The 19,472-nt window shown below is 45.8% G+C and overlaps 1 protein-coding gene across 1 annotated transcript in view; it reads left to right on the top strand.

The window, feature by feature from the left end:
* The window catches only part of Ctse (cathepsin E), a 34,878-nt gene extending 21,655 nt beyond the window's left edge, over positions 1 to 13,223 (top strand). Inside the window, exons 6-10 of the mRNA XM_036202747.1 lie at positions 6,580 to 6,779; positions 8,619 to 8,741; positions 10,190 to 10,331; positions 10,428 to 10,526; positions 12,572 to 13,223. Coding sequence (XP_036058640.1) covers positions 6,580 to 6,779; positions 8,619 to 8,741; positions 10,190 to 10,331; positions 10,428 to 10,526; positions 12,572 to 12,736 — 729 coding nt within the window. The 3' untranslated portion in view covers positions 12,737 to 13,223. The remainder of the gene's footprint in view (positions 1 to 6,579; positions 6,780 to 8,618; positions 8,742 to 10,189; positions 10,332 to 10,427; positions 10,527 to 12,571) is intronic.
* Positions 13,224 to 19,472: the final 6,249 nt, after the last annotated feature.

Raw genomic sequence — 19,472 nt, 5'->3', positions numbered from 1 at the left:
GGCTGTGAGCCACCATGTGGCTGACTGGGAATTGAACTCAGGACCTCTGGAAGAGCAGTCGGTGCTCTTAACCTCTGAGCCATCTCTCCAGCCCCCCCCCTTTTTTTTTTAATTTTTGAGACAGGGTTCCTCTGTGTAGTTTTTGGTGCCTGTCCTGGATCTCGCTCTGTAGACCAGGTTGGCCTTGAACTCACAGAGATCCTCCTGGCTCTGCCTCCCCAGTGCTGGGATTAAAGGCATGTGCCACCACCACCCGGCTAAACTATGTTTAAGACGGTTGGAGAAATGGCTCAGTGGTTAAGAGCACTGGCTGCTCTTCCAGAAGATGTGGGTTCAATTCCCAGCACCCATGTGGCAGCTCACAATTATCTGTAACTCCAGTTCCAGGGGAAACAACACCCTCACACAGACACACGTGCAGGCAAACCACCAATGCACATAAAGGAAAAATAAATCATTACAGATGGCTGTGATGTTTTAGTAAAGATGGCTGTGATGTTTTAGTAAATCCAGATGTGGTGGCACACATTTTAATCCCAGTAGTTGGGAGCCTGGGGCAAATGAATCTCTGAGCTTGAGGCTCAGTCCGGCCTACATAGAGAGTTTCAGGCCAGCCAGGGCGACAGAGTGAAACCCTGTCTCAAAATTTAAAACAAACAAACAAAACACAGTGTCAGTAATATCTTCTTGTCAGAAAAATGATTTTTATGTAAAATATTATTTAGATAAAACAGAACTTTCTATTGGAATTATATGTGAATATGTAAATATATTTTATATGTGTATGTTACAGTATAAATACCCACTTAGGATGCGTTCCAACTGATAATTGTAATAACTTGGAAAAGCAGGGAAGGGACTGAGATCCTCAGGAGGTAGGTTCTGGCATACATAGAGCTTGTCACCTCTGTTAGCTCCCTTGGATGGAGCAGGGAGCAGCCAAGCCCACAACTCCAGCTGCAGCGGCCCCTCCCTCCACACTTCCGGCTCTGAGGCCAGGTGTACCTCTGCCTCTGCAGCAGCCTCTGCTTCAGCACATGAATTCACTGTAGTTAGAAGTTTCTTTGGGCCTCCAGCCCGCACCCAAATAAAGACATGGAAACTTATCATTAATTTCCTTAATCTAGTAAAGAATATCCACAGACCAGTCGTGGAGATGCACGTAGGAGGCTGGAGAGGAAGACTGCAAGTCTGAGGTTAATTTGTGTTCCTCAGAAGCCCGCAGCAGAGCTTAAACTCCATAGTGAAGTTTTTAGAGATTTTGAGCTTCTCCTAAGATGAGGAACGAGACAGCAGTAGTCGTATTACCCCCCTGTTCATCACTGTGCTGAAGACCATTGCCACGCAGTAAGACAAGAAAAGAAAAGGACACTAAGGGCTTAAGATTTGGAAGGAAGCAATAACGCTGTCATATCAGCACATAAAAGACCCCCTTGTTTGCTTTTAATTTTGTTTGTTTGTTTTTATTTTTAATATAATTGCATAACCTCCTTCTTCCTTTTTCTTTCTCCAAACCCTTCCACACACCCCTGCTAGCTCTCTTTCAAATTCATGGCCTCTTTTTTCATTAAAAGTTGTTATTTACACTGGCCGGTGGTGGCACACGCCTGTAATCCCAGCACTCGGGAGGCAGAAGCAGGTGGACCTCTGTGAGTTCGAGGCCAGCCTGGTCTACAGAGCTAGTCCAGGACAGGCACCAAAGCTACTAAGAAACCCTGTTTCGAAAAACAAACAAAAAACACCACACAAAAGTTGTTATATACATAGGTATGCATGTGCATATTCCTAAATATGTAATGCTCTGCCTGTACAATGTTACTTGTATGTATATGTTTTCAGGAATGACCATGTGGTATTGAGTAACCAAATGGGTATGCTCCTTCCTCTCCCACTCCCAGCATTCCTGGGCTGCCCATAGTTCTTTGAATAGGGTTGAGCCCTCATGGGCTTTCTCCCTTCCATGTAGGCACGTCTTTTGGTGTCAGCCTTGTTCAGCTTCCGTTTACACAATTATATTGGCGAGACTTTATGGGTGTAACTTCTGACATTCTTAACCTCACAGCAAACCCTGCCTTCCTCTGGCTCTTCCAGACTTTCTGGCCACTGTTCACAATGACCCCTGTGCCTTAGGTGTGGGAGTTGTTTGGTTGAAATATCCACTGGGACTGGGTTCCACATCTCTGAATTTTGACTGGTTGTGTCATCTCTATCTGTCGCAAAGAGAAGTTTCCTTGATGATAGTTGGGGATTACGTTATCAGTGGGGATAAGGACAGATATTTAAAGCGAAGTGAGGTTTGATGTTGCTTTGATAAAGTGGTGGTTGTAGGCTCTCTTCCACGATCTGTTACTTCTCTAGCCCCGGGTAGTTGGCTAGGCTTCCAGTACCGGCAAGATTTTCCTCTTGTTTTATTTAGTTTTGTTTTGAGACAGGTGTGGTGGTATTGTGCTCCCCAAAATATTGTAAACCCTAATAAACTTACCTGGGGTCAGAGACAGAACAGCCACAATATTAAACATGAGGATAGGCAGTGGTAGCACACGCCTTTAATCCTAGCATTCCAGAGGCAGAAATCCATCTGTTCAAGGATACAGCCACGGATGGTGACTCACGCCTTTAATCCCAGGGAGTAATGGTAGAAAGCAGAAAGGTATGTAAGGCATGAGAACCAGAAACTAGAAGCACTTGGCTGGTTAAGATTTTGGCTGGTTAAGCCTTTAGGCTTTTGAACAGCACAGTTCAGCTGAGATTCATTCGGGTGAGGACTCAGAGGCTTCCAGTTTGAGGAAACAGGATCAGCTGAGAAACTGGCAAGGTGATGTGCCTGTGGCTTGTTCTGCTTCTCTGATCTTCCAGCATTCACCCCAATACCTGGCTCTGAGTTGGATTTTATTATTAAGACTCTTTAAGATTCCTGCTACAGACAGGGTCTTACTGTGTAGCCCTGGCTGTCCTGGAACTCTCACTGTAGGCCAGACTGGCCTCAAATTCATAGAGATCCATCTGTCTCTGCCTCCTGAGTACTGGGATTAAAGGCATGTGCCATCACAAACAGTCACAAGACAAAATTCTACACGTAGGAAATCTAAAAGTATCTTTGATAATATTGATATTAATAAGAAAATCTACCAACATTTCTAGAAGAGATAAACATAACAAAAATCAAATGGATTTCAATGTGAAGACAAATGAAAAACAGGTCTTAAAAACAGTATTTATAATACCATCAAAAACAGCTTACCACCAGGCGGTGGTGGTGCATGCCTTTAATCCCAGCACTCGAGAGGCAGAGGCAGATGGATCTCTGTGAGTTCGAGGCTAGCCTGGTCTACAGAGCTAGTCCAGGACAGGCTCCAAAGCTACAGAGAGAAACCCTGTCTCAAAAAAACCAAAACAAAAACAAAAACAAAAACAAAAAACAAAACAAAACAAAAACCCACCAAAAACAAAAATCAAAAAAACAGCTTACCGGGCTGGAGAGATGGCTCAGAGGTTAAGAGCACTGGCTTCTCTTCCAGAGGTCCTGAGTTCAATTCCCAGCAACCACATGGTGGCTCACTACCACCTGTAATGAGATCTGGTGCCCTCTTCTGGCCTGCAGAGATGCAGGCAGGCAGAACACTGTATACATAACAAATAAATAACAGAACACTGTATACATAATAAATAAATAAATCTTAAAAAAAAAATTTCTTTTTTCAGGGACCTAAAGTTCTTGTCATATAGGTCCTTCACATGCTTAGTTAGCGTAACCCCAAGGTATTTTATATCATTTGTGGCTATTGTAAAGGGTGATGTATCTCTGATTTCCTTCTCAGCCTGTTTGTCTATTGTATATAGGAGGGCTACTGATGTTTTTGAGTTGATCTTGTATCCTGCAATGTTGCTGAAGGTTTTTATTAGCTGTACCAGTTCCTTGGTTGAATGTTTGGGGTCAGTCATGTATACTATCATGTCATCTGCAAATAGGGAGAGCTTGACTTCTTCCTTTCCAATTTGTATCCCCTTAATCTCTTTATGTTGTCTTATAGCTCTGGCTAGAATTTCAAGTACTATATTGAATAAGTATGGGGAGAGGGGACAGCCTTGCCTTGTTCCTGATTTTAGTGGTATTGTTTTGAGTTTCTCTCCATTTAATTTGATGTTGGCTGTTGGGTTGCTGTAGATTGCCTTTATTATGTTTAGGTATGTGCCCTGTATTCCTGATCGCTCCAAGACCTTTATCATGATGGGATGTTGGATTTTGTCAAATGCCTTTTCTGCATCTAGTGAGATGATCATGTGGGTTTTTTTTTTCTTTGAGTTTGTTTATATGGTGTATTACATTGACAGACTTTCGTATGTTGAACCACCCTAACAGTCATCTTGGAACTCTCATCCAATAACTGATGGAAGTGGATGCAGAGATCCTCAGCCAGGCCCCAAGTGGATCTCCCGTTGTCCAACTGTAGAGAAAGAGGAGGGTCTGCAAGAGCATGAATTGTTGAATCCAAGATTGCAAAAAGCACAGGGACAAATAGCCAAAGCAATGGAAGCACATGAATTATGAAACAATGGCTGAGGAGCCCCCAGCTAGATCAGGCACTCTGGATAAGTGAGACAATTGAATAGCTTGATCTGTTTGGGAGGTACCCAGTCTGTGGGACCAGGACCTGTCCTTAGTGCATGAGCTGGCTGTTTGGAACCTTGGGCTTACACAGGGACACTTTGCTCAGTCTGGAAGGAGGGGACAGGACCTGCCTGTACTGAATCCACCAGGTTTAAATTAATCCCCAGGGGAGTCTTGGTCCTGGAGGACATGGGAATGGAGGGGAGGGGCTTGGGGGAAGGTGGGGGTGAAGGCGGGAGGGGGGAGGACAGGGGAACCCATGGCTGATGTATAAAATTAAAACACATAATAAATAAATAAAAAAAGAATATGAACGGAAAAAATAAAATAAAATAAAATAAAGCTTACCTTTAAGAAATATGAAACCTCTACCCTAAAAAAATTTGTCATTTCTGTATGAAATTAAAAGACTTACATAAATGAAAGAAAAGCCATGACCACAGAAAGACTCATTTTGATAAAGGAGTCAAAATCTCAAGTTGATTTATAAATCCAATGTTGCCATAATCAAAACAATAATGATTTGTGTTAGAAATTGATAAGTTGGTTCTAAAATGTAAATGAATGTAATGTAATATACCAAAATAATCTTGATTAGTAAAAATATTGCCAAGGTATTATAAAGCCACAATTTAGACTGCCATGTTGGAATAGACTAAGAAAAAAAAAGAGACAAATGTACCAGGATATATGAAAAATCCAAAAATCTCCCACCAATCACCTTGCTCATATTGAACATTTTCCTGCAGCATGTAGAAAATAATGCTGTTATTTTAAAAAATGGTAGGTCACTTAGATATCTATGTAGAAAAATTCATCTTAATAGCTTTGTCACATGTTGTCAGACCTTAGGTAGATTATAGATCTAAATGCAAAAATGTAAAAGAATAGAGCATGGAGAAGGAAACTTGGGGAAATGTCTTCATGACTGTGAAAAAATAAAAACTCTGAAGCATGTTTTTTTAAAAAAAGAAAACACTAATAATTAAGTAAAAATTAATAAAATTAACTACATTAAAATTCATATCTTGTTCATCAAAAACGGCAAAAGGCATCACTGACAGTTAGGGGGAAACTAGCAGTTGCCAGCAAAGGGCTTGGTTCCAAAATACACCAACAACTGCCACGGAAACAGGCATTTCTAAAAGAGGATCTCCAAAGAGGCAATTTCATGAATTGTTGTGAAATAAAATTAAAATCTCAATGTAACCTGCATATATCTACAACAAAACCAACATGGAAAAGACAGGTCACGGCAAGTTTTGATGAGGGTATGGGCCAACTGGGGCTCCCAGAATATCAGTAATGGAAACATTGGTACCACAATTTTGGGAGACTTCAGGACCTTTGCTCAGAGAGAATACTTCTAAACCCTGAAATCTAGAGATTTACTCTAGTAGAAAGATGCACATGTGTCCACCAAAGCATGTGCATACAAAGCACCATTAGTGGTAGTCAAATACAGGAAACAGCCCAGAAATCCACCCATGGCATAAGGGATCCATTATGGTAACATAGTCATACCTTGGAATACTAATGAGAATAAAAACATTGTAAGAGAGCACACAGTAGCACAATAGTGGATAATTCCATTTATGTAAAATTAAAGACGTAGACAAAACCAGTGTTGCTTGGAAGACCAGTCACTCTGGAGGAGAGATACAATGATTGGCAGTGTACAAGAAAGGCATATACTGTGGCTTTGGAATGTTCTGTCTTGTTTCAGGAGGGTTACACGGACATGAGTAGTATGTGGACTGTCATTAAAATAGACACTCATAATTTATGCATTTTATTATATTTCACTTTTTAAAGTTGCATGAAGAAATTACATTAGTGGGATTATAGTCAAAATGTTTGTGCCTGTTTAGCAAGGAAAGCTGAGAAAGGAAGGCTTGGCTTTCATCAGAACGGGGACCCAGGAACCTGAGACCCTCATCCAATGAACCTTTGTGCAATTCTCCCTTCAGGTGGAAGGGCTGACTGTGAATGGCCAACAGTTCGGAGAAAGCGTCAAGGAGCCTGGCCAGACCTTTGTGAACGCGGAGTTTGATGGGATTCTGGGCCTGGGATACCCCTCACTGGCTGTTGGAGGGGTGACCCCAGTGTTTGACAACATGATGGCCCAGAACCTTGTGGAGCTGCCTATGTTCTCTGTCTACCTGAGCAGGTGAGGCCAGTCAAGTGAGGTCAGTGAGGACTACAGGCATCTGGCCTGGTACACGAGACTCCATGGGCCTACGACCCATGAATCCTTGAATCTGTTGTTTGACCTATGATACATGATCTTGAGCAAAACACTTAGGCTCTCCAGATTTTGAGGAAATGTAGTTGCCTCGTAAAGGAGTTGTGACAAGCACTGTTAAACTACCACTGTGAGTTGAATCTATGGACCCTTGAGATTGGCTAGTGATTTATATGGTCAATAAATACCAAGGTCCGGTTCCATGCCATACGTGACAGTAGATACCAAAACACAATGAAACAAGGATAATCTCTGTGGTTGGGAGACGGGAAAAAATAACCACTAAGATGATACTAAAAATGAATTGTACTTTAATGGGTAGGAAAGGAAAATGTATAGCCATACAGAAGAATATGATTTGACCTTTGAAAGGAAGGAGTGTGAGGGAGACTGTATGACACAAGAGGACTTACCTAGTTCGCACAAGACCCTGAGTTCAATCCCCAATGCCTCACAAACATTTTCTGACATGTACTAGAACATGGATTAAACTCCAAGACTTATGCTAAAACAAAATAAGCCAGTCACCAAAACTTACAAGAGGTACCTAGAATTGAATTCATAGAAAGTACAGTGATGGTTGCCAAGGGTGGGGTTGGGGGATGGGAAGAGGATTCTTGTTTAATGAGTTTCCATTCTACACAGTGAAGATGCGTGAGAGCTTGGCTTCATGGTAATGACAATCTGAACTACACACTCAGAAATGGTTAAGACCGTTTTATCTTATTGCTGTACTTGTGCAAGTTCTTAAAATCCATACACCATAGCTGGGAAGAGCGCGAAGCTTGCTGCTCCTGTGCCCTAGCCTGGGTGCTTACCTCACTTTCCTCCCTAACAGAGAGACTTACCTTTCCCATGCTGGGCTGGTCTGAGCTCGTCATGCTGCAGTGCAAGTCCCCTTTCCCTGACCCCCTAACACGTAAAGAGTCTGGAATTTGCTCTCTTGGCCTGTGCTGTGTCTCCAGAGTTGGGAGCAGGCCCGGTAGGACTCTGATCAAGGCACACTGTCAGGACTCCTGCTTCCCCTGGCCTCAGCTTCCTCAAGCAAACCCTGGGTTGATGTGAGAATTCAATAAGATCAGGTGGAGAGTTCTAGAGCCCAGGACACATGCATGCCAAGCAAGCATTCTACCCTTTAGTTACACCCCTAGTCCCCAACGAACCTACAATTCCCATAGATATATGCTCCTTCCCCACTACCACCCTGTCCTGCAGCGTCCCAGGCTCTGTGTCTTTCTGCTCCTTTTCCCCCTGGAAATGCCCTTCTTCCCCGAATCTTACTAAATTCCAGCATGTAACTTGAGAAAAAACTACTGAAGAAGATTAACCAATAGTCAAGTTCTAATAAGATGTATTGCTTTCAAATTATCTCTCCACCTTAACAAAGGGGAGTGAATTTTGTGGGGACTCCCAACACCACAGCATTCATAGCAGGGAAGATACTCCGAGAAAGGGTATTGGAGGGGGCATCCTCAGTTGCATCCTCAGTGTTTGCACACCCAGGATGCTCCTGACCTTGGATCTGCAGTTCTGATGTGCCCTACCTCCTAAACTTTTTATTCAAGAAGCAGGGGATATTCACAGAGCCTTGGACAGAGTCATTCTTCTCTTTGGTCCCCAAAGGCTCAGGCTACCTAGGTAGTTTCTGCCTACCTGGGTAACAGATACAAGTGCCCAGACACACAGCAAAGGGACCTCAAGGACCACCCCTGCCCTGTGCTTCCATTGGCCCCTCTTCGACAATGTGTCTTTCTCTCTATGTAGTGACCCAGAAAGTGGCTCAGGCAGTGAGCTGACTTTCGGAGGCTATGACCCCTCTCATTTCTCCGGGAGCCTCAATTGGATCCCAGTCACCAAGCAAGGCTACTGGCAGATTGCTCTGGATGGGTGAGTATCCTCCATGTAGTAGCTGTGGTTGAACAGAAGAACTCACAACAGCCACAGCTCAAACGGGATTAACCGAGTGACTGCCAGGCACTAGAGCAGATGCGGGAACCTGACATCTGGACTGGAGGCGTGGGAACACACGGGAAGGGCTGCAGGAGTGGCTTCCTTCTGTATGCATTTAGCAGGCCTCCTTCTAGTTCACACAGCCAGCTACCCATTGTTCACACAGCCTTAATTAACACCGGAGGCAAGGGCTGAGTGACGTGGGGAATGCAAGCATGATTTGGACTCCGGTTTTTTGCTTTCTTGAAGCTTGCATGGAAGATGAGGTGTGGTCCCAAATTGCCACCACCCAAAGTGAATGTGGTCAGCACTCCAAGAGCTGCTAGAATGGCCTGCAGAGTGAGACTTCTCTGTCTAAAGACTGCGTGCTCAGGGTTTGTGGAGGCAATGGCTCTGAAACTGAGCCTTGAAATCCATGCATGGTCATGGACCTAATGGGAAAATAGGATTGCACCCCTGTCACAGGACCAGCACCGTGCTAGATAAAGTGGGAGATCAGGAAAGATCAGTCTAGTTTCTGTTCTAAGATGTTCTGGATAAAAAGTGAACCAGCTCCAATGCTCACTGGCTACGGATGCTCGTCAGGTGGTGGAGAGGTTTACCTATTTATGCCCATGATGTCATTTTAAGGAATCTCTGTTTGATTTGTGTTATTTTTTTGAGACAGGATCTTGCCAAGTAGCCCCAGCTGGCCTGGGATGCTCAGGATCTTCTCACCTTAGCCTCCTACATGCTGGAATTACTTACGGGTGTTCCCCACCATGCCCAGCTAGCTCCTGATCTGCATTTCTGAATAAAAACAGTACAATAGAAACTACAAGAATGTATTTCAGGGTGTGTGTGTGTGTGTGTGTGTGTGTGTGTGTGTGTGTGTGTGTGTGTGTGTGTGTGTGATTGGTCAAGAAGTAAGTATATTTCTTATTGTGACTCTCAGTCCAAAAAAAAAAAAAAAAGTTGAGTCAGGTATAATTGAGCATGCCTATAATTCCAATACTCATGAGGCTGAGACAGGACTGCTGAGTTTAGAACTAGTCTGGACAGAGTGAAACCCTTCTTTAAAAAGAAACAAGTTGGCTAGGCATGGTGGCACATGCCTTTAATTCCCGCACCTGGGAGGCAGAGTCAGGTGGACCTCTTTGAATTCAAGGCCATCCTGGTCTACATAGTGAGTTTCAGAACATCCAAAGATATGCAGAGAGACCCTGTCTCAAACAAACAAACATGCCAGGTGAAAAAAAAAAAAAAAAAAAAAACACGCTCCTGTGGTAGAAGGGACCAAAGGAGATACCATTATTGTATCCTGATAAGGTAAAGGGCCCCACAGGTAGCAGGAATGGCCAAGGATGAGGTGCTAACCATGGGACCACGGGGCCCTTTGTCCTCAGAATCCAGGTGGGAGACACAGTGATGTTCTGCTCTGAGGGCTGCCAGGCCATTGTGGACACAGGGACCTCCCTCCTCACTGGCCCCTCTGACAAGATCAAACAGCTTCAAGAGGCCATTGGGGCCACACCCATGGATGGAGAAGTGAGTGTCTACCTGGAGCGGGGATGGTGTAGGAGTGGGAGAACCTGTCCTTCTCTGGGAGAGAGCTGTCTCTGAGCCGATCCTTCTCTGTTTCAGTACGCTGTGGACTGCGCCTCCCTCAACACGATGCCAAATGTCGCCTTCCTCATCAACGGGGTTTCATATACCCTCAGCCCAACTGCCTACATCCTGCCGGTAAGGGCTATTTCCTTATTCTGTGAGTCACAGTGCCTGCCACTTCCCCCTGGAAAGTCGTCTACACAAGGCTGCATCTACTCCACGCTCCCTCCCACCTAGTGCAGTCCTGATGTGGCTTTCTGTCCAAGAGAGAAGAAGCTGCCTGTAGTGGAAACTCCTGGACTTGCTTGTAGTTTCCGGTTCTGCCCTGAGGCAGCAGCTACTTAGGTACAAGACATTTGAGGGAGATTTCTGATATTGCCATAAGGAATTTATCAGCAAACATATTAATCCTCCACACTACCCATGTGCAACTGGAGGATGCTAAGGTTCTCAGAGTTAAATAAATAGTTCAGATATGACTGCTGGAACTGGAGAGATGGCTCAGCAATTAAGAGCACTCGCTGCCACTCCAGAGGACCACAGTTGGGTTCCTTGCACCCACTTTGTGTGGCTCACAAACCACAAGTAACTCCAGCTCCAAGAAATCCAATATCCTCTTCCCATTGTGTGTGTCACAGGTCCATACTACACACATATACACAAATAGTAAAAAATTTTTTAAAGTGACTTTAAAAAAGAAGATATAAACTGCTTTGGGGGGGTGTCAACATTCAAATTAGCTTTCTCCTCAAGCCAAAATGTGTCTTTTATTGCAATAATTCCCCAATTCTGAGGGTGAGGTAGAGATGAAAAGCTGGATATTTTGGAAACCTATAGTTGCTTCACATCCCCTGGGCTGATTTTTGATGTCTTCTTGGGAAACACACTTTAACATGTCGATCTTTAACCAGAATCACTCATGCCATTGATGACTGTGTCAGCATAAAGGTGTTAACGTAGAGTTACCTTCACTTTATGCTCTAAAGCATAGCTTCGTGGTAAGCCTCCTAAGCTCTTGGAACAGCCTCTGCAGAGAGCATACTGAACAAAGCACACAGCGAGACTAAGCCCTGCTCACCAGTCGCCATTCCCATCACCACGTTACAAAGCACTTCTTTGGACTCTAGGATTTAGTGGGTGGACTGCAGTTAGGACACTTAGGACTTAGTGGATGAGATACAGTTCTGTGGCAGTGGCTTTCTTGGTCTTAGTGGATGGGATGCAGTTCTGTGGTAGTGGATTTCAAGGACTTGATATTAACCCTCCAGCTGGGCCCCTCTGGATCCTGGGAGATGTCCACCTAGCACCTATATTCTCCTACTTTTATCCAACAAGAGGATCTGCTTGTACCCAACATGGGACTGGGGTCCTTTCCTACCAGCTTGCAATCAGGGCCATCTCAGTCCATCAAGGATGCTGGAATAGCTTTGAATTTTATCCTCGTCCTCCCACAGAGCTGTGACTTCCCCTACCTCCTCATCATCATCTTTGAGTTTCAGAGGGTTGTTGGGAAAACCACACCTGCCCGGCAGAAACCAAATCTTTGCAAAAGTGAAAAATAAGATTAGGGAACAGGAGCAGTGGTGCATGCCAGGGACCCCAGCACTCAGGAAGCAGAGGCGGGATAGTGAGTTCTGGACAACGTGGGTTACGCAGTGTCTAGAAGAAAAAGAAGCGTGGGGGAGATTAGACTCCCTTCATAGAACAGTGGATGTGTGCTTACCTTGTGTCTAAGGGAGCCCACTCAAATGCTGCTTCCCCATGTCAAGAAGGAGGTGGTGGCTGGTCATTCATAAAGCAGTTTCTCTCCCTTATGCAAATTAAGTTGAGCTCTGCTTGGAACTAAGGAAGATTGGCTTTAAACCAGTGTGTTCTAATGCCAAATGCTTTGCAATAAGGTCTCTGTGTTTCCAGTTATAGACTTGATGGCAGGGTATGGCTGTAAAAAACAGACAGTTCTCAGAACTGTAGAACACAGATAAGTGCACGGAGCAAATGTTTACTGTACTGAGCAAGCTGGATGTGGGCATAGAATGAAAGATGAACCCACCAACCACAACAGTGACACTCACCCACCATCCCAGGCCGTTGGGTGCCAGCCAGCACCACCACTCAGTACAGCTCCCAGGGCTGCTCTTGTCTTGCCCTGTCTGCTACTAACTGCCTCTTTTGGACCCTAGGACTTAGTGGATGGGATGCAGTTCTGCGGCAGTGGCTTTCAAGGACTTGACATTCCACCGCCCGCTGGGCCCCTTTGGATCCTGGGGGATGTCTTCATCCGGCAGTTTTACTCCGTCTTTGACCGTGGAAATAATCAAGTGGGACTGGCCCCCGCGGTCCCCTAAACAGGGATGTCTGTCTATGTATGGATACCTGATACCACTTTAGCCTGTTAGATCTCTTTATATCCAAAAGTCATTGCCCACAGGATGCAGCCATCCCAGAGTACTCAGACTAAAGAAAGCGTGAGAGCACACGCAGCTACACACACTGAACACACTCCACCTCCACCACCGTGATGAAAGAAGGAAGTCTGGTCTGTAGACTTTATTGCTTTTTTTGCCAACTTTCTATATGGCACTCTCCAAACATATTTACAAATAGATGTGATGGCAGGATAAATCCCCGAGCACCTCTACCCCACCTCACAGCCCATCCACATGTGCTCCGACCCCTCGATCTTCTCTCCCTCTGGCTCCACACATCTAGATTCAGAAACAAATTCTAAGCACTGTATCATTGTATCCAATGACTAATAGCCTTAAAAGTCAGGATATAAATATCTCTCACTCGCTCATAAATGTGTACCTGTTTTTACAGTTGATTTATTTGTATCAGGATTCAAACTAGATCCCTAACTGGGGGTGAAAAAACCCCATAAATTAAATTGCATTTGTTTGAAATGTCTCTTAAGTCTCTTTTCTTCTATAGAACCTTCCATGTTCAGAATTTTGCTAATTTGCAACCAGGCATGGTAGTACATGCCTATATTTCAGCGCTCAAAGCTGAGGCAGGAGGATCACTTCAAGTTCAAGGCATCCTGGGCTACAGAGTAAGTTCCAGGCCAGACAGGACCATAGTATGGCAAGACCAAGAAAAGGATTTTGACTGGTTAGAATCTAGAGGTATCTATCATTTGACATGGGCCTCTGAGCCCACCCTTCCTATGGAATGATAGTTAGGTCTAAAGGCCTTGATTCATGGCAAAATTGTGATATAGATGGCACCGGGTGCGTCCCATCAGGAGGCAGATGCTGCTGGGTGTCTTTTAACCGGTCATGTTAAGTTGAATGAGTGGATTGACGGCTGTCCGCCTACACCATCTGATACAAAAGCCCCTCTTTCAGCTGCAACTGATGGTCATCACTGAACCCCTCATGGTGGTTAGAGTTTCCACAATTCTACTTTTTCCATAAAAATCACCTGCCTTCATCACCCTTCTGCTCACGGTGTAGTCCACCTCATATACCTAAGAAGCCAACTGGCTGAGGCTTCCCCTCCCCCACTTCACCTACCAGTTGTCAGAGTAACGAGCGGGTACTACAGCAGAGGGTGATGGACTTAAACATACCAGTTCTAACATTCTGCATTTATTCTCAATGTTCAATTTTCAGTGACCCTTTAAGTGACTTCCTGTGAATTTCCCCAGCCCACCTTACACACTTCCACCCTATCAGGCAGCCTCTGTCCTAAAGGGTTTCTTCCTGAAGCGCGCCTCTAAGTTTCCTGTAATGAAAACACGTGGTAGACTGTCAAACAGAAGACAGGTTGGGACACTCCCCAGAGTTTGTCCTGAGGTTTCCCAGGGACTGGTGGAGCCCATCTTCACTCTGGGGCTCCACTTCTTTTTCTCTTCCTTCTTTCCTCTTTGCTCCTTTTAAAATGGAGTTCTCGTTCTTAGCATAAAATATATGCAAGTGTTCCATGACCCTGGAATTAGCTCACAGTTATTGGTAAGAATTATTTTGTAACCAAAGAACAAGCCAGCAAAATGGTTCAGTGAGCAAAGACTGTGGCTCCCAAGCCTGGTGACCTGAGTTCAATCCCCGGAACCCACACAGTAGAAGGAGAGAATGCTCCTCTGAGTTGTCCTCTGACATCTGTGTTCTTGCCCTGCACCTGCACATGCACGCACACACACACACACACACACACACACACACACACAGAGAGAGAGAGAGAGAGAGAGAGAGAGAGAGAGAGAGAGAGAGAGAGAGAGAGAGGGAGAGAGGGAGAGGGAGGGGAGAGGGAGAGAGAGAGAGAGAGAGAGAGAGAGAGAGAGAGAGAGAGAGAGGAGAGAGAGAGAATCAATCAATATTTTTTCCCTCTGGGCATATTAACAGGGATAGTTACTGTTATGCAATGTTCTCTAAATATTGGCCCACATATTCTCTAAATTGCTGATTTCCTTTCAAAATATGGACGCTCAGGTAGGAAGCTGTGAGTTCAAGGCCAGGATGCACTACATACACACCAAGACACTGTTGAAAAGAAAAATGGAGAGCAGGAGGAAAATGAGGAAGAGGGGAAGGCATGTGGGAGGGTGGTTTTCACACTGCAAATACTTCACTATTCTAACATCTATCTGTTGTCTGTTTATTCAATCTTCTCTCCAGCTCATTTGGTTCTTTGGGGTTTGGTTCAAGCAAAACCAATAAATTCTTGGTTTATGTCAAGCACTAAATGTGGTACTTTAAAACGCACAAGGTCACTAGGACAGGCTCACACTGCCATGTATAGGCAGGAGGAGTCAAGGAAAACACCCCACGCTGAAGGCAGATAGTTGACCTGGATTCACACCTGCATTCCACCCTTCATCATGGTTGTGCACATACTTTTTGTCTTGATAGATTTTATTCATTTGTTTCATTAACTTACTGCCTTTGCAGTTTATTCAGAACAGCTTGTTGTTCTAAACAAACTACCAAAGCATGAGAGTAGGCGGGTTAATAATGTGAGTTCTGAGCTGGACAAGCCGAGAGTGGATTCCCACCACCAGCACCTCCACACCTGTTTGCTCACCTGTGAAATGGTCATGGTAAGAGGAAGTGCTTCATGAGATCTTGTGAGGATGCTGTGCCTGTGGTGGTTTGGATGAGAAATGGCCCCCATAGGCTCATATCTTTAAACATTTGGTCACCAAGTTGGTGGAACTGTTTGGGAAGGATTGGGAGGTGTGGCCTTGTTGGAGGAGGTGTGTCACTGAGGTGGGTTTTGAGATTTCAGGTGCCCACACTCTTCCTAATTAGCTCGCTCTCTCTCTCTCTCTCTCTCTCTCTCTCTCTCTCTCTCTCTCTCTGTCTCTCTCTGTGTATCTCTCTGTCTCTCTGTGTCTCTCTGTCTCTCTGTGTGTACCTCTCTGTCTCTCTCTGTCTCTCTGTCTCTCTCTCTGTCTGACTTATGCTTATAGATCAGAGGTAAACTCTCAGCTACTGCTCCAGCACCATGCCTGCTTGCCTGTTGCTGTGCTTCCTACCATAATGGCCACAGACTCACTCTCTGAAACTGTAAGCCCCCAATAAACTCTTTCTTCCATAAGTTCCTTGGACACAGGGTTTTGTCACAGCAACAGAAAAATAACTGAGACAGTGCTCATTCAGCACGTAGAAGCAGTTAGCTAACATGCAGGCCTTGGTCCTTAGGGTACCAGCCTTCACCCATCAGGGAAACTCAGAAAAAGCAGAAGCCCTTGAGACAAAAGGCTTTATAACTTACCCTCGGCATCAAAGCATCCCCAGAGCCAAATGGGGACCAGTTTGGGAGCAGCATCCCTGCAGGCGTTCTCCTTGGGGTCATTTCTGCCCAAGTTCCACAGAATGTGATGACTTGTGTTGCATGTCCAGAGAAGAGTAAATGAAGTCCAGAGGGTGGACATGATGCATAAGCCACACCATTGCCTCTGCCAAGTGACCAAATGAAGTGGTGACTGTCTTCACACCAGTCCCACTAGCCCTGTCACAGAAGTGCTGCTACTACCTGACCTTTCGTCCCATTCTTCTGAGCATTGCCTTTCCCAGGGTGTTTCAAGAACATCCCAGCTGCTACTCTGATCCCACCACCGCCCTGTGCCCACGTCACACCGCTGCCCGTGCCCATGTCACACCGCTGCCCCTGTGCCCACGTCACACCGCTGCCCCTGTGCCCACGTCACACCACTGCCCCTGTGCCCACATCACACTGCTGCCCGTGCCCACGTCACACCGCTGCCCCTGTGCCCACATCACACCAGCGCCTGTCTGATGAACATTTCTGAAAGTCACCAGAATCCCACCCTTCCCTGGTTCCCATTTCCCTGAAGTCCCTCCTGTGAACCAAAAGACACTCAAGCTGGAAGGATTTTCATGACTGTCCAGGCCTGCCTCTGTTTACCCCCCTCCTCCATGCATATTAGTCACGAGAACCTGTTGACTCCCCGCAGGTCCTCACTGCCACATTCTGTTCTCAGGAGTCCTACCCTCTCCATCAGAGGAGCAGGTCACTCCGCAGAGTGGCCTCTTCTCGATGGACCACGGGGGAAGAGATGTCCTACATCTGCAATCCCAGGACTCAGAAGGTAGAAAGGCAGGAGGTTCAAAGCCACGTGGGCACATAGTAACACGTCATTACCATCACCCCTCACCCATCTCTAAACACACAAGCAAAACCTAGATGGAGCTCTCTAGCACAGAGTACGCACAGCCAAAGCGTTGGCCTGAACTGGGTGCCTTTCAGGTGCCAGCTCTCTTCGTCACTCAGAGGGTCAGCATCTCCTCTGCCTACTCCCAGGTCACTTCCCTTTCACTGAGCCTGCATGCCTTCTCCCAACACTTGCACATCCTGCTAGTCCTTCAAACTCCAGATCAAATTCCTTCTTCTTCCCCTTCAGAACACCTCACCTAGGACTACCGTCTTCCTCCTCTGAATTCCCTTATGCCTTTACTTAGTCTCTGTCGTTTTCCATGGTTAAATTCCAGGATCCCCCTCCAACAACACCACCACCCCAGCCCCCCAACCCCCCCCCCCCCTGTCAAAGCGTCGGACCTACTCAGACTACGGAATGAATGCAATGGGTGTGTCAGGGTACAAACGGAGCAGCCCTCTCTAGTGCAGCGTGACTGAAGCCGGAAAGGGAAGCTACTGACTTCTGATTCACGTGGATGGAGGAAGTGGGGGCTGGAGCCTGATCGCTGGTGTCTCAGTTTCCAAAAGACTCTGGAAATAGTTCTGCAAACAGCACCAAAGAGAACAGATTTCAGCGTCCTAGTCAGAGGCCGGAAAATCCAGCTGCAGACAGGGCACTTCCCATACCCCAAAGGGTCCTCAGTGTCAGCAGACCTTGTGACATCTGCACATCCACGTGCCACTGCATCTCTACAGTATATGCCCCAGCACCATCTTGTTTTTTTGTGTGTAGTCATTTCCTCTGAGATAAAATTTTCCATCTTTGAGGGAAGCCAAGGGAGGCGAGACATTCCATGTGCTCAGGAAGTAAACAGCTGAGAGGCTTCAGGAAGTTCCTGAAACTGACCAGGTGTACCTGACCCCTCCCTCTCCGAGCATAAATAAGTAGTAAGGAGAGCTTAACAGAGGCAGAGACTAGCCAAGCTGCCTCCATGAGGTGAGGCTGCCTGAGCTGCCTGGAAGAGTCACCCTCCAACCTGCTGAGCTGTTTGCACATGTGTGCAGTGTGCTCCAGATTCCCGGCTTCCGGGAGCTGTCACCCATGCTGGGAGAGCTTTGGTGATACAGCGGTCTTTGAGTCATTTCTGCTCCTGTAACCCCTCCCCCATACTCCTGTAAGCAGCCCCAGTAAAACTCAGTGGGTCACCAAGCTGGACTTGGGTGGTGTCTTTACTTGGTTCCCTGAGTGACATTTGTTCACATCTCACCAGTGATCATCACACAACACACATTTACACAACTATGCAGGCAAAGTTTCATTTAAAGGTAGTCTCAGAGTCAAAAAAAAAAAAAAAAAAGGAGAATAATATGGGGGAAGCTTCTCCCATCTAAGTTCTAACCAGGCCCAACTCTGCATTGCTTATGAGATCAGACACATTCAGGGTGGTTTAGACTCTGGGGGCTTCTAAAGGACACCAGTCCAAGAGCTCAGCAGCCTCCATAAACCATTAGTTATCACCAAATCACCTTGGCTTCCTGAGCAACCAGAATACTTCACGGGTGCAAACAGGCTTTAGAATTTCCCGCGGCTTTCCTGTATAGATTCAGTGTGGAAATCATTAGGTCCCTTCTTGCAAGACAGCTTGCTGGTTGACACAAGAAAATAAGCTTCAATTTTTGTTCCACCTAAAGCTCTTTAATAGGACCCACCCTGGCAGTACACTGGCCAAGTGTGGGACCCAAGGCTACTTACTCTGCTTTTCCAAACACAAGGTTCTAGGGCTGGTTTAGATACATGGCGGCTGGAAAGCCCAACAGAGAGGGCTCCTGGAACCGGGAAGACCGTTCTGACAGAAGAGTAATCAAAGCAAGGAGACGAAGTCCTAACTCGTGAGGAATGTGGAGTCCATCAAATACACCTTAAGGGGATCCCCCTTGAGATCTGGGGAGTCATGTCTAAGCTCCCTCCATCTGCCTTTCATCTACCAGCTATACTTACCCAAGGCATGTTCCGTGACAGTGAAATGAGATGCCAAGTTTAACTGTGTGCTAACCGCATTTTAATTTATTGTTGCCTCAGGTTGGGCCACACAACCTAACCAGAGGAGCCCAGGGTCAGGGTTTGGGGTACCAAGACATGCCTTACCTCTTACAAGCCTGATGTGGTGTGGGGTGAGTTTATTCTGTGTGAGTGGAGTGGGGGTGTGGGTGGTATAGAGTGTGAGTTGTGAGGAACAGGGCACATGTAGTGTATATATAAGGAATGTGGCACAAGGGGTGTGTATACAAAATATATGTGTGTTATGTATGTGTAGCATGGCAGGGTGTGGGATGCATGTATTTGTGTATATTCTCTGTGTGTGTGCCAATGTATTAGGGGTGTGCAGGGTGAGGGCAAGGCCTAAAATCAGAACTTCTTCCAACCTTACTGGTGCCCCTGTGGCTGGACCAAATCTGCTCCATGAGTATATGGAAAACAAC

This window comes from Onychomys torridus, chromosome 11 (assembly GCF_903995425.1).
Source record: "Onychomys torridus chromosome 11, mOncTor1.1, whole genome shotgun sequence".
Taxonomy (NCBI): domain Eukaryota; kingdom Metazoa; phylum Chordata; class Mammalia; order Rodentia; family Cricetidae; genus Onychomys; species Onychomys torridus.
The sequence above is the reverse complement of the archived record's forward strand: the minus strand, read 5'-3'. Positions and strand labels throughout refer to the sequence as shown.